This window comes from Primulina tabacum, chromosome 13 (genome assembly GCF_025594145.1).
Source record: "Primulina tabacum isolate GXHZ01 chromosome 13, ASM2559414v2, whole genome shotgun sequence".
NCBI classification, from domain to species: Eukaryota; Viridiplantae; Streptophyta; class Magnoliopsida; order Lamiales; family Gesneriaceae; genus Primulina; species Primulina tabacum.
Window position 1 is genome coordinate 28056062 of NC_134562.1, and position 14447 is coordinate 28070508.

At 35.7% G+C, this 14447-nt stretch overlaps 3 protein-coding genes across 3 annotated transcripts; 2 read left to right on the forward strand and 1 right to left on the reverse strand.

The window, feature by feature from the left end:
• The first annotated feature begins 1889 nt into the window (after positions 1 to 1889).
• On the forward strand, positions 1890 to 2246 carry LOC142521975 (zinc finger BED domain-containing protein DAYSLEEPER-like). The gene is made up of 2 exons (XM_075625146.1): positions 1890 to 2005; positions 2048 to 2246. Exons 1-2 carry the CDS (start codon positions 1890 to 1892, stop codon positions 2244 to 2246), a joined length of 315 nt encoding a protein of 104 aa, XP_075481261.1.
• Positions 2247 to 8698: 6452 nt separating this feature from the next.
• Positions 8699 to 9399, forward strand: LOC142522659 (uncharacterized). The gene is made up of 2 exons (XM_075626180.1): positions 8699 to 9104; positions 9223 to 9399. Exons 1-2 carry the CDS (start codon positions 8762 to 8764, stop codon positions 9267 to 9269), a joined length of 390 nt encoding a protein of 129 aa, XP_075482295.1. The 5' UTR covers positions 8699 to 8761; the 3' UTR covers positions 9270 to 9399.
• A 650-nt stretch (positions 9400 to 10049) lies between these two features.
• LOC142522658 (uncharacterized) lies at positions 10050 to 14090 on the reverse strand. Its single transcript, XM_075626179.1, has 7 exons — positions 13843 to 14090; positions 12809 to 13260; positions 11719 to 11902; positions 11388 to 11612; positions 11158 to 11274; positions 10815 to 11048; positions 10050 to 10451 (listed from the first exon to the last, which is right to left on the reverse strand). Exons 1-7 carry the CDS (start codon positions 13909 to 13911, stop codon positions 10239 to 10241), a joined length of 1494 nt encoding a protein of 497 aa, XP_075482294.1. The 5' UTR covers positions 13912 to 14090; the 3' UTR covers positions 10050 to 10238.
• Positions 14091 to 14447: the final 357 nt, after the last annotated feature.

A 14447-nucleotide genomic window follows, 5' to 3' on the forward strand; every position in this document is an offset into this window, starting at 1 on the left:
GACCAGTGGGAGGCGGCCCACCTGCACGAGAAAGAAGTGTATTATCTTCCTGGATCCGAGAAGTTTCTTGATTTGTTCTTCGAGTAGGAGCCATATCAACGTCTTAACTCTATTTTCCCACAGAAGCTTCTTTCCCGGGCAAATAGAATGACCTGCGTCCAAGAAGATAACCAAGTGAATGGGCGCCGGAGGGATGTCCGGCGTGGCCACTTCGATGCTTAAGTCAGTGAATGATTCAACAAAAAACCAATGTAACCAGGTGATGGTTGTGATATTGATGATGACCTCGTTCTTCGTGCTACCTACTAATTATAGCATGGCGTCTGATCATACCTTATATACTGACATGTCAAATCTCATACTAGTCACATCCACCTTAACTGACTTTTTCAACCACTTGGATCGGTGTCAGAGATGGGACAACCGCCCACACCCTATTCTGCTAGTACACTTGAGTGTGGTGCTCATATCGAGATGGCCCAGGTAGAAAATCTCCCAGAAGCTTGCGTGTAGGGATGGAAAATTTTCCCGCGGGTTCGGGGCTCCGCGGGGAAAACCCGAAACGGGACGGGTTCGGGGATATATTAATGGGTTTGGTTTCGGGTTTAAGGATTTTTAAAATTCCCAGAAATATATTGGGACGGGTTTGGGAATCCTATCCCCATACCAAACCCTCCCAAACCCGCCCCGATAATATATATATATATATATATATATATGTATTACTGTATTTATATATATATATATTATAAAAAAAATAATACTTCAAGTTTTATACTTAAACTTCAAAATCAATACCTACAAGGCGGCTCATTCACTTCACGCTAAAGAATCAGAAACAAAGAGAAATAAAAACCCTAGCCCCCAAATCTAAATCCGGTAAGATACGACTTGTAAGGGGATCAAGGCTCAGTTCGAGGAAAGGTTTACGACCGGCAAGAATCGTTGGTTTTTCTCCAAGCTCAGGTTTTGAGATTAAAGTAATTGTATAAGTTTCATTTTGTCTTACGGATTTGTGCCCTTTATTTCCAGTGAAATTGCTACTTATTTTTGGATTTTGATTTTACAAACCATTCTTTTAATTCTATTACTACTTGCCTCAGGATTTGGAATTGAGTATCTTGAAATCTATTCATTTATGGTGAAAGGGACACGGGTGCTACATACTGCAAGAATCTATTCATTTTTCATTATGATTCCAGATTATAGATTACTTTCATTAATATTTATGGCTTAATTTTACAAATTATATTTGACAGAAAATTTACCAAATTATATCGCTCAAACTTGGTGCTACGTACTGCATGAGGTAGCTTATCCTCTGTTTGGTTCTCTGATTATATTGTTGTCATCATATAATTAATGATATGTTGGTTGACTCAGTAAATAAAATTAGTTTGAGTTCACTTAATTATTTCAAATGTGTTTTCATCTCATGAACTTTTTTGGGGTGATTAAAAATTTTCTATGAAATGATACAAGGATGCTTTGATATATATATTAACCAAACTTACTCTATTATTTGTATCATTTAAGATGGAAACTAATTATAAAGAGGTTGTGGGTGCCATGCAAACTGCTCCAACTGTGGGAAGTCAAGCATCACATTCGCAAAATGAGAGTGTTTCAAAAATGAGAATTTAGATGCTGAAATTACAGGAGAAGATGATGGAAATAAAAGAAGATTAAGATCTCCCGCATGGAATAATTTCGAGAGAAAGAAAATTGGAGGAAAATGGAGAGCGGTGTGCAATGATTGTAAGAAATCCTTGGGTGCTGAAGCTAAGAATGGTACCAGACATTTGCTTGACCATATAAAAACATGTTTGTACAAAAGACAGAAGAGAATAAAGCAATCACTATTGCAGCCAACAAAATCCAATGATGAGATGGTGGTGCTTGGGACATACAATTTCAATCAAGATCATGGGAGGGCGGAGCTTGCGAATATGATTATATTGCATGAGTATCCGTTATCTATGGTTGATCATGTGGGCTTTAGAAGGTACTCTTATGCCTTACAACCATTATTTAATGTTGTTTCCAGGAACACAATTAAGAACGACATCATGAAGGTGTTTGAGTATGAACGAGATAAGACAATGAAATTATTAGAGTCAAATGCTAGTCGAATTGCATTGACAACTGATATGTGGACATCAAGTAATCAGAAAAGAGGATCCATGGCCATTATTTCACATTTCATTGATGCTTCATGGAAATTACAAAGTCGGCTTGTAAGATAATTTTTTTAACTCTTTAACATTATACTTGTATTTTTAGTTATTATATTACTATTATTATTATTAATATTTATTATATTTTTTTTACCAGATTTGTGTATGTGTCGTGTCCAATTAGTGCTGAGGTCCTCGCAAGTGCCCTTGTTGAATGCCTCTTGGATTGGAATTTGGATCGTAAGTTATCTACTTTAACTGTTGATAATTGCACAACTAATGATGCTATGATTGAACATATTCTGGACAAGCTTCCTCCAAGTTCACTTATTTTAGAAGGAAGATTATTTCACATGTGGTGTTGTGCCCAGATTTTGAATTTGGTTGTGAGGGATGGACTAGAATTGATTCGTGATAGTATTCAAACAATTCGTTATAGTGTCGGATTTTGGTCGGCAACTCCGAAGAGAGATGAAAAATTTATTGAAACAACTCGACAGTTGAAGGTTTGAAGCACCAAAAATTGGAACTTGATCGCTGAAGGATCGTCTGCTTAGCACCTTGTGGTGCTTCAAACAAAATATTCTCCAAGAGCTGCAATAGCTCGTGTTCTAAGAATGTATTCACCGATGAATTAGATCGAGTTTGGAGTTAAAACCAAGCGGAAAACACTCGAAATAATCTTTCGTTAAGAAACATTGATAACTTTTATGGATTTTAATCTCGTGTAACTGATTAACTGAAGATAAGGGGAATCAGTTCTCGCATGTATCAGTTCAGTTATGGTAAGAACTGAACTGATAAATAATCGAACTGATCAAGTCAGTTTTAAAGCAAGGGGTTAACAGTTAAAGTACACAAAATATGTTTATGGATGTTCGGAGACTTCAACTGCTCCTACGTCACCCCTTCTTTCACCTCGGGTAGGATTCACTAGAAGACTTTGATCTATACAACACTTTGTACAAACCCACCCAGCTAGGACTTACACTACTGCCTAAACTGAACTTCTAGACTAGACTGAAGGCAGCACCTTCCAGTCAAAACTTCTTTAATGTCTATGTGAGAAAGACTACATACACAAGTTTAACGGCTTTGTGCAAAACTTTTTTTGAGTGGTGGTGTGTGTGTGTGAGAACTGATCTCTGAACACTACCCGAAAGTGTTCTCACACACTGAGGGAAATATGCTTCTAATCTAAGCTGATAACACGTTGAAGTGTTCCCTCAACTAGGCTGAATGCTTCTCTCTTACGCTGATATGACTTTGAAGCGAGCCCTTCTCATTTCTCTCTTGTGTTGTATATATCTTGTTCTATTTCTTCACTGATATTCACCTTGTATTTATAGGCGCGAAGTTTGATCGTACAGTGAGACTCAATTATTGTATTCGTTGCATTTTGAATCTGTTCCTCGAAATTTGTCTTGTTCTTTCTGGAACACTTTTTGTCTTTAAGCTCTGATGCAACGTCCATTATTGTCCTTTGACTGGACAGAATTTATTGTACCTTTGCCGCACAGCTGTATCCCACTTAGTTCAGCTTGTCTTGATCTGCAACTGATTGCTCCTAACTGATGTTCTGAACTGATCAGTTGAACTGGTCTTCAGTTGGTCTGATGAAATCAGTTGACTTATCAGTTGAACTGATTTCACTCTTGTTCAATTGAGCTGATCTCAGTTGGGCTTTTCATCAGTTGAACACTCCTTCTGCTGGCCAGGATTATGAGGTTCTCCTGCTGAACCACCTGTCAACCGAACAATCAGTTGAATTCATTTACGACACATCAGTTGAATTGGTCTAGTTTGGTTGATCAGTTGATGCTTTCAGTTGGCGTCTTCGACAGCTTCAGTTTTGGCTCGTAACTGATTATTTCAGTTTCAGATATCTGCGCACTAAGGTAGATTATTAAAAACAAACAAACAAGTTTTGTTAACATCAAAATTAAGATTGCGAACATAAAATGTTCCAACAATTGCAAAACACGATGGAACTCCACTTATTTAATGCTTATCACTGCATTGGAATACAAAGATGTGTTAGCTCATTTGAAACAACGTGAGACTTTATATAAAAGAGTTCCCAAAGAAGAAGATTGGTCAAAAGTGAAAGAGATTTCTTCTAAATTGGAGATGTTTTATGATGCCACAGATTTGTTTTCGAGGACCAAGTATCCGACTATAAATCTTTTCTTCTCAACCATTTGCGATATTAAGTTGGCAATTAGTGATTGGCTTCTCTCAGATGATAATTTAGTGAAAACAATGGAAACAAATATGGAAGTAAAGTTTGAAAAATATTGGGATGTGATGAATTGTTTATTAGCAATTGGGAGCATTTTAGATCCGAGGTACAAGATGAAAACAATTCAATTCTATTATCCTCTTGTTTATGGTGATATGTCTTCATTTGAGATTGAAACAGTAAAGAAAAAGTTGTTTGATGTGGTTGAAGAGTACAAGAAAAAATCCAAACTATCTCAGGAAGTGAAAGATTCACAATCTTCATCTTTAAGACCTCCACTTTCTAAGCGTAGTAGTTATGCTGATAAATTCGAGATGTTCATGGATTGTAATACTATTACTGAATATCAAAAATCCGAGTTGGATTATTATTTAGAAGAGTCACTCTTGCCAAGAAATACAAGTGACTTTGATATCTTATGTTGGTGGAAGACAAATGAGATCAAATATCCCATTTTGCATGATATAGCTAAGGATGTGTTGGCTATTCCTGTGATGACCGTTGCTTCCGAATCAACATTCAGTACTAGTGGGAGAGTTTTAAGTACACACCGTAATAGGCTTCATCCTAAAACTGTGGAGGGTTTGATGTGTGCTCGAGATTGGTTATGGAGTGAAATTCAAGGTATTAAATAGTTTTCAAATTAAATTATTTCTAATAATTTCTTTTTTTTATTTGTAATTTTTGTTGTTTGCTTGTCTTAATTATTAGATTATACGGTTTCAAAGGATCAAAAGTTTGACAATGATTATGACATAGAGGTAAGCAATAAGTTGTTTTTGTCATTGTATTAAAGTGTTTTGAATTTATATAATTTTTCCTATAACTCTTATTAATTTGCAGGATCCAAATGAGCCAGAGTCACGCACTAATTGTCAAATTTATTAATGCGTGGAATGATGTGATTCGACATAATGAAGAAGAAAATGGTGATGATAATGATGAGTTTGATCATTTCTTTTTTAATGATGAAATAACATTAGTTTTTTCTCCAATCTTGTATGAATGATATACGATGCTCACACTTTTTATCTTAAGGATTTGAGTTGCATCTTTTTGCTACAGTGTTTGACATTTATATAAACTCTTTATCAGATATTTTATAAATTTTGTTATGATTTCATTTGAGTACTTGAGGTTTCTTTAAAAATTCGGGTATTTCATACGGGTTCGAGGACAGAGAAGGGGATGGGGACGGGGATTTTATCCCCGCGAGTTCGGGGACGGGGATTCCCCGATTAGGTAGATCCGGGGATGGGTGCGGGGATGAGAGCGGGGATATAATTAGGGGACGGGGATGGGGATGACAAACTCGCCCATGCCCCGTCCCATTGCCATCCCTACTTGCGTGAGAGGTCGAGCGCACTAATAGCCCGGGGAGAAGACGTCCCGGGCGTTCAACTGCTCAGCTTCTGGTGACCCTACTTGCAGACTCACCCTGGCTTGAGCTATCCATTCAGTATCCCGGTCGTCCGTGACCCGGGCACAATTCACACCCATGACCCGGGCACGATTCATGGTCCGGGATATGCCGGGGCATCATCAATCACCTATGACACCGTCACAAGAATATAAATTGTTCATACAACGAAATATATGAAATTTGATTAAAAATAACATAATATCTAAATCTAAACGAGAGTTTGAAACATCTTTCCGTCCAATTAAGGTTGAAAATGCCAAAGCTCGAGCCTTCATAATCCGAGACATGTGACGATAAGCTTTCTTAAGCCACTTCAAGGTGTCCTGGAATGACAAGAACAAAAGTACAAATCTTCTTGTGACACTGTCTCATTAGTCAATTTTTTGAGATAGATCTTCATTTGGGTTACTCATGAAAAAATATGATTTTTTATGTCAGAAGTACTATTTTTTTTATTGTAAATATAGGCAGGATTGACCCATCTCACGAATAAAAATCTGTGAGACCGTCTCATAAGAGATCTGCTCGAACAAAAGAGGTCATCCAAACTCTCCACTCTCGTGTCACATAGAACCAAAGATGTAGCAATATGGGCTTCCAAATACATCGTAAACCAAACCGATACTCACAAATAACCAACCGGCAATGAATAGGAAAGGCATAATAATGCTATGAATCACCCAATATCGAATACTAGTAATAATATCAGCAAAAGAACGTTCTCCTTGTGCTTCCAGACATGCTCAACTCCACATATTCTTGTACAGTCAAAGGGGATTCGATTCCGCAAAAGATGAGAACAGTAAAAGGAAATCACTGAAATTATATCTTTGTAGGATTATCAATATAGCGCCGAGGGCATCTTTAGAGTATACCGAATCAGTATAGCTCTCCTTCTTCTGATACAACAACGCTATTTGCATGCTTATCAATGAACCAGGCTGCACCCATAGTAAAACTCCGATTTAGTAAACATTCGATGCCTTTTGCTGATTAAATTTGATCTTCTGTATTGTCAATTTTTTTTTTTAAATTATTCTTTTTATGGCTCACGGGGAAAAGATTAAAATCGCGGAACCAAATTTATAATCTTTCCTAAATTATTTCCTCATTAAAAATAGCAATATTTTGACGATTCCACAAAGGCCAGTGTAAGATGTGTTGAAAATTCTACCATAGGTGTCCAACTTGAGTGAGGAAAAATCCAAAGAATTAGTCAAATTGAGTCGTAGAATACGATTGCTTGAAAATGTTAGGATTAACCATAAGATAAAGTTACCTCAGGAAATCTTTCAAGTTGACTATATTATGGCAAAAATTTGTATGAGACGGTCTCACGGATCGTATTTTGTAAGACGGATCTCTTATTTGGGTCATACATGAAAAAATATTACTTTTTATGCTAAGAGTATTACTTTTTATTGTGAATATCGATAGGGTTGACCCGTCTCACAGATAAAGATTCGTGAGACCGTCTCATAAGAAACCTACTCATATATTATTGTTTATTCAATTATAATATATTTGTCCCAAATTGCACTTTAAGATTCGGACTGCCTAATATATTCGATGTTGGTGGATTTATTGATGCCTGTAAGAAAATTTCTGGTCTCTATATTATATATTCATCTCAGAATGAATATTTAATTTGTTAACTTTCATAATATGTAGATATATCATAATAGTTTAAAAACACATAAAATCAATCAAATCATTAATTATTACGCCCCAAAAACATTCAATTTAACATATAATAGTACTAAAATATGTCTTTATTATTTTCCTTTCAAATTTTATAAAAATATATGATATATTACTTTTAGTATATTTCTTCTAATTTTAATAATGATTAATAATAATAAAAAATTCAAAAACTAATTAATTCAATTGAAATATATATATATATATATATATATATATATATATAAGCCAATACTCGTGTGCGCGAGAAGCTAGTATTATACTCCATATATATATATATATATATATATATATATATATAAGCCAATACTCGTGTGCGCGAGAAGCTAGTATTATACTCCTCCATTCTAAATAAAATGGCACATTTCTTTTTTATTCCGTCCCAAATATATAAAGTATATATATCCATCATCATAATTAAATATAAACCAATAACAATTATTATATTCTATTAAAACATCCATTAAGAGTAAAATATGAATTTTTTTGTAAAATTTTTACTTTTCCAAAATCTTTCTTCATTTATATTAACCACAGTAAGACAAAAACTTGTGTGAGACGGTCTCACGGGTCGTATTTTGTGAGACAGATATCTTATTTGGGTTATTCATGAAAAAAGTATTACTTTTTATGCTAAAAATATTATTTTTTATTGTGAATATCGGTAGGGTTGACCCGTCTCACAGATAAAGAGTCGTGAGACGCCTGACAAGAGACCTATGCCAAACCAAAATATATATGATGGAGAGAGGTATTAACCACCGATGACAAACCATCTCATAACAGAAAAAATTATAATCCTACTATGTATTTCTAGAAACTTGAGTCAAAATCAAATAGTAATTTCAAGAATTAATTGAGTTTGAACAAATGTCGACCTTATGAACGTAAGATTTGGAATTGTCCAACTTGACCTTTAAAGCAACAATTCAACGCGGTTTATACCCATTAAAGATTTTATTGTGAACGGTTCAATGTAAACAAAACATACCAATTTTGAGAACTAATTAATAAATAATATTAGCACATAAAAAACAATCAAAACATGCACTAAAACACAAGAAATGGCATATTCAATGCATTTGTGGTCACTTTGACCATATTCAAAGCACATTCTTCCTCCATTTCCATGGCTTTCTATATATATATATTTCGAACTATATTTATACATCAACTGACACCATCTAACAAGCAAAAGCATAAGTTCGATCCCCTTCAATGGATTTTCAGTATGATAAGCAAGAGACGCGGACAAGCGATGATGTGTTCGAAGATGAAGATGATCTTCTCTTTGTTGAACTTAGGAGACAAGTCTTGCAGTTGACAGCAGATGATGATGATGAAGATAGACTATATGAGAAAAAGCATTCGAGAAGCCGGAATCGGAGCCCGAACAGCAGCTCGTGCAGTGTTACACAAAGTGGTTGCTATTACAATTGGGTAGTGAACAAGGAGGATTATGTAGCACCTGCATGGATGTTGAAGTTGTGGAGAAATGGAAATAATGGGACTGGTGTATTTATACCACAGGTTTCTCAGACTAGGAAGAAAAATAGGCTAAGTATGTTATATTTTCAGGATTTTTTTATTTTTATTTTTTAATTAACATGAGAACAGAGAATTATACTTTACCTAACTTGATGTTAACAAGCTGGTTTGCTGCTTGGTTATGGCTGCAGGGAGGAAGTACGAAAGAGAAAGAACGTGGAAACGAGTCGATTATTAGAATCAGAACATGTTCAAAATATATGTAACTTTAGTTCTCTGGTGTAAATACATATAAACATACATCATAATTAAATATATGGGGTTTCACAGGTTTTGAAGATATGCACTGGTACAAACCAGTTTTTTGATGTACTTTCTCGCAATGTCGATTCTATGATTATCGCCGTTAAAAATACATACGGGGCTTCTGAAAAATTCAGTTTGAGTATCTTCAAATGAGAGTGAGACTTCAAGTTTTCAGTAGCTCATGAGTAAAAACATTTCCACTAATACAACCAAAGATTGCAATGAGATGTATATTTAGTCCATTACTTTCACTAAGCCATTGTGCCCTGGAAAGGTGCGATAGCAAGCGACACTTATGTATGCCGTCCGAGGATCTTATTACAACAGAATTGACTTGCATAGGGAAGTGTGAATGGATGATTTTCACCAATCCATTTTGAACTCAAAATCTGTAACATTCATATGAACTCCATGAATATATGGATACGGATAATTGGATCGTTGATGTATTGATTGTGTACCATTATTTCATGCTTCCGGAGTTCGTTCAACCAATTGAAACTACCAAGAGATAGAGACTTCCTGGTGAGATACTACGTACGAGCCATCTGTACTACACATTTAAGTCCTAGCTCACGTGAATCACTTTCCGCAGAAAAGTCTCATTCATTTAATCAGGGAGTTGTTTGATAGTTCCAATAGCGAGTTCGAGGGAATCCATAAGCTGAATACCAGAAGTGAAAGCGGAAAAATGCCTTGACTGATCAATCTATAAGAGTTTATATGTCAATACGTTTTTTAAGTTAGGATACATAGGCCGAATATCCAATTGATAAAGCAGCACGGTATAACAAAATTGTAGAAGAATTGGAAAGATAAAATAAGAAGAAAGGCGCTTCACATTTCATAGAAACCAACTACAGCAACCAGTTATATGCTATTATCTTGTACAAGATAACATTCAAACATGAACCATTTCTGGCATTTGATCATCTATTCTATGACTTAATACTTCTCTCGCTCGAGCACTTCTGTGCTGCAGGCGCTGGTGTAGTCTTTCCGACATCTGGTTGAAGAATGTAGCATCCCACCTGTTTATTAGCAAAGGGTCTTCTGCAAAACAGATGTAAATCGACGTCACTGCACTTTCCACAACCACCATAGCCAACCCAACCTGTCAAAGAAAAAACGATACTGGTGAGCTTAAAGACGTGAATATTTAAGCGAAAAAGCAAACTTTTTCCAAGTTTTTATGTGCCCTAAAAGAAAGCTCAATTTCTCTTATGTCACGACTCGGATCCAAGCCCGCACGTACCCTAAAAAAACTATTTCGTATCTATTGTTGTTTTACGGAAATGATTAACTCAATTTGTTATCAAAGTCTACTGTAAGCTCTTACAAAGTATTTTAAACTTTTATTTTCAACCAATGGGAGATAAGGATATCACATCTTAAGTGTAATTGGTATCCAAGAATTAAAATCAGAACCAAGTTGGTAATATTTCTGTAGGTTCGAGGATTAAGGGCCGTTTCTTACCAAGATCATTCCCATTAACATGGCAGTAGAGCCTACCATTAATACTCGCTCGGGATGTTTAATCTTAGTCCAAACTGCTGCACACGTTCCAGCGATAAGTCCACCCAAGATTGTTCCCATCAATAGAACAGCGCCTGAACAGTCATATGCTACAAGTGCTTCAACCCCTGTTGATTGAAATAACTCCCAAGCATCTTTTGCTGAATGATTAAAGCTTTTTCCATGCACAGCAATCTTGAAGACAAAAGGATGCATGTGTCACGAATATTTTCGTAGTTTGATCAGCTATCAGGCAAGATTTTTAAGAACATACTAGTAGCCATGTTATGGATTGAAAAAATACCTGTACATAAGCATATTTGTTGAACCAACGAACTAAAAACTCTACTAGATGAAACAGAAAATCAACACAGCAGAGCAAACACTCGTTGTTTCCAATCTTTGACCTCAATCCTCTAATCTATCAAGTTCATAAGATCTCTTGTTAGTAAGAACAGATGTGGCTTGATTTGTTGGTCATTGATAGGCACGTAAGTAAAAGACAATAGCACTAATCAACCCCGGATGGCTTACCTCCCATCGTAAAGTTCGTATAGCGGCCGTAAACAGAGATCCATAGCATATGCTGCCAAAAGATGTAGTGACAGCATATCGCAAAGAATTGATCAATGGTTTAGAAGGCATTGATGTTGCTTCTCGACCGCCATGACTAAGGACAAGAAACACCATTCCTGAAACTATGACGTGGACAACATTGCAAAGAACTGCGCCAGTCCAAAACAAGCTAATAGATAACACCTGCATGTGAGTCATGGGATCATGCCTGTTTTTTCATAATTGAAATTCAAATAATGTGAACTGTGTTGCATTATATCTCAGCCTAAAATATGACATGCCCGCTCACCAAAAGAAGCCACCAGCGTCCACTATCACCCATGCTCAAGGCAACAACCCCAGCAGCACCGAAGGACCACAGAGAGAGCCAGAAAAGCATTATGAGCATAAATATGCATGTTAATCTAGAGACCTCGGGAAGGTTCCAAACCATATTCACTGCTCGTTGTAGCACCAGCATGGTAAATGGAAGTCTATTGAAGGACGAGAGTCAGATAAACTTTATACTCAAGCAAAAATTTGAGCGACTCTACTTCCACCTAAAAGATGTCTAAAGTTGACTTTAGGTAGATTCATTTTCATGAGTGGAATACCATTTTTCTGTTATCCGTTATTCCATGAAAGTAACCTATAACTTTTTTACAAGCTTTGTATCCTTGGAATATATTTTACCTTTTATAAAGGAGTTTTTGGTTCAATACTTTTTATACACAATCATTGAACAAGAAATCAAATTCAAAGTCTCTAAGCCCTATCTTAATTCCTGGCTACTTACAATTAAATTCTATAGGAAAAGTAATTTATTTTCAAATTTTTACCTCAACGAAGGATGATTATACAAAAAGACATCAAAAATCAAATTGGAAGCATGCTCATTTATAAGAACATAAGGTTTGTTGCATATGCCATCTAAATTTTATTTGTTGTGTCAGGTAACAGTTTTGACTGGAAAGTTCGGTAATATTTATAACACTATAAAGAACTATATAGAGGCATTAAACATTATCGAATGGTATCCTGAAAAATGCTAAGAGCCAAAGACCTAACGCTATCTTTGAATCTCGACTTTTACTAAAATTGATAGATCATCAAATTTCAAAAGACCAACATATGCATCTAGCCTTTATAATGTAAAAAAAAGCTTGAGCCTTGATCATCATGGAATAGTATCCTGAAAATGGTAAGAGCCAAATTTTTTTTTGCTATCTTTGAATCTTGACTTTTACTAAAATTGATAGATCATCAAATTTCAAAATAGCTCCAACATATGCATCTAGCCTTTAATTTGATGAACTTAATAGCATATCACAAAAACTTGCAATAATTTTTAAGGACAAAGTTAAATTAAAAAACATGAAACATGAGATTGCAGAGTTTACCTATCAATGACTGATATCACATACAAGAATTGCAATGCAGCACCTCCGGCAAATGCAGTGCCCCAAAAATACTGTTTAACCCAAAAACAAAGCACACTGATGACAGCAAGATACGTTGTCAAAATGTGCACAGAGAACTTCATCATTTGATTTGCTCTAGAACCAAGCAATAGCAACCAAGTCCATCCCAATAGCGCCCCTACTCCACCAGCAACAGCATACAATGGCCAGTAATCTTCTGTTAAACCGTCCTTGTTCTCAAGAAATCCCATTGTGTACTTGTCAATATTTAGCCTATCCTGTTTCTTGAACCTGTTAAGCCCCAAAACCGCAAGTGCGAAACCGATAACCACCAAATGCGCCATAAATATAAGCAACCAGAACACATCATGCCAATGGCGAGACACTGCTGTAAAGATCCCCTGAGACATTGAATGGCTCCCCACAACATTCTGCAACAAATTCACTATAAGAACAACATATATTCCAACATAATCAGTATGTTCAACAAGTACTGATTGCAAAAGAAGAAAAGAGAAAAAATCTGCATATGGTATGCCCACTTCTTTAAAATAACAAAAAAGAAAAATAGGAGGATGGAATTTGCTTCCAATTTTCCCAATCAAAACCTTAGTCGTTGAAAGACGTGCAGAAATTTTAATCGATTTCCTCAAAAACATTCAACTTTTTCCACACAATTACAAGTGCCCTAATTCCACGCGCATGGCATAATCGATTCAAAGCAAAATTAAGAAAAAATATACGTCTCCTTCAACTATTTAAGTTGCACTAATTCAGATCCTCGTACGCATCACCATACAATCAAAATACAGAAAAAGGGATCTACAAATCACTAAACAAAACAAGAAAAACATCAAAAATCAGAGAGGATCGCTACACACAAAACTGACAAAACGAAGTAAAACCAACACCACGAGTTTCAAAAACCAAAGCCCAAATCAAGAAAAGATCCAAAACCATCACCAAAAAACCACACGCTAACACAAACATGTGGAGACACACAGCACCAGTACCGGTTGTGGGGCACCCACGGCGGAGTCGTAGGAGGAAGAAGAGGTTGACGAAGATCTAGAGTTGCTCATCGTTCATCGAATTCCCGTTCTATAGGGAAAAAAGATGATATTTTTAAGAAAAAAGTCCAAGTAAACGATAGGTTGAAGTTTGTTAATAAATGGGAAAATCAAAGAAAAAATACAGAAGAAACTGAAAACATATAACGGCTATCATTTTGTTGGTTTTTAAAGCAAGGAAGAGAGGCATGAGTTGCCAGGTATTTGCCACCATTTTCTTGTGAAAGTTTTGAACTCCTGTCTGCGTTAGAGTGTACCCACGCGCCTTTTTGGCCGTGGTCGCGACTCTCTCCTTTGAATGCGGGACTAATTTTATCTATGTAACACAAAAATATAATTCATTTGAGAGTTAAAAAATAAAACGTTTTTTAAGATGCAACAAGCGTTTGTTTGGGATAAAACATAACAAAAAATATTTAATAATTAAATTACGAGAGAAGATAATAATAAGTTTTCAGTGGCAACCAATTTTGTGATGAATTTATAGAAATTATAGAAAACTCAAAAGTTACTAATTTGTTTTAGGTTTTTGGTTTGACTTAATAATA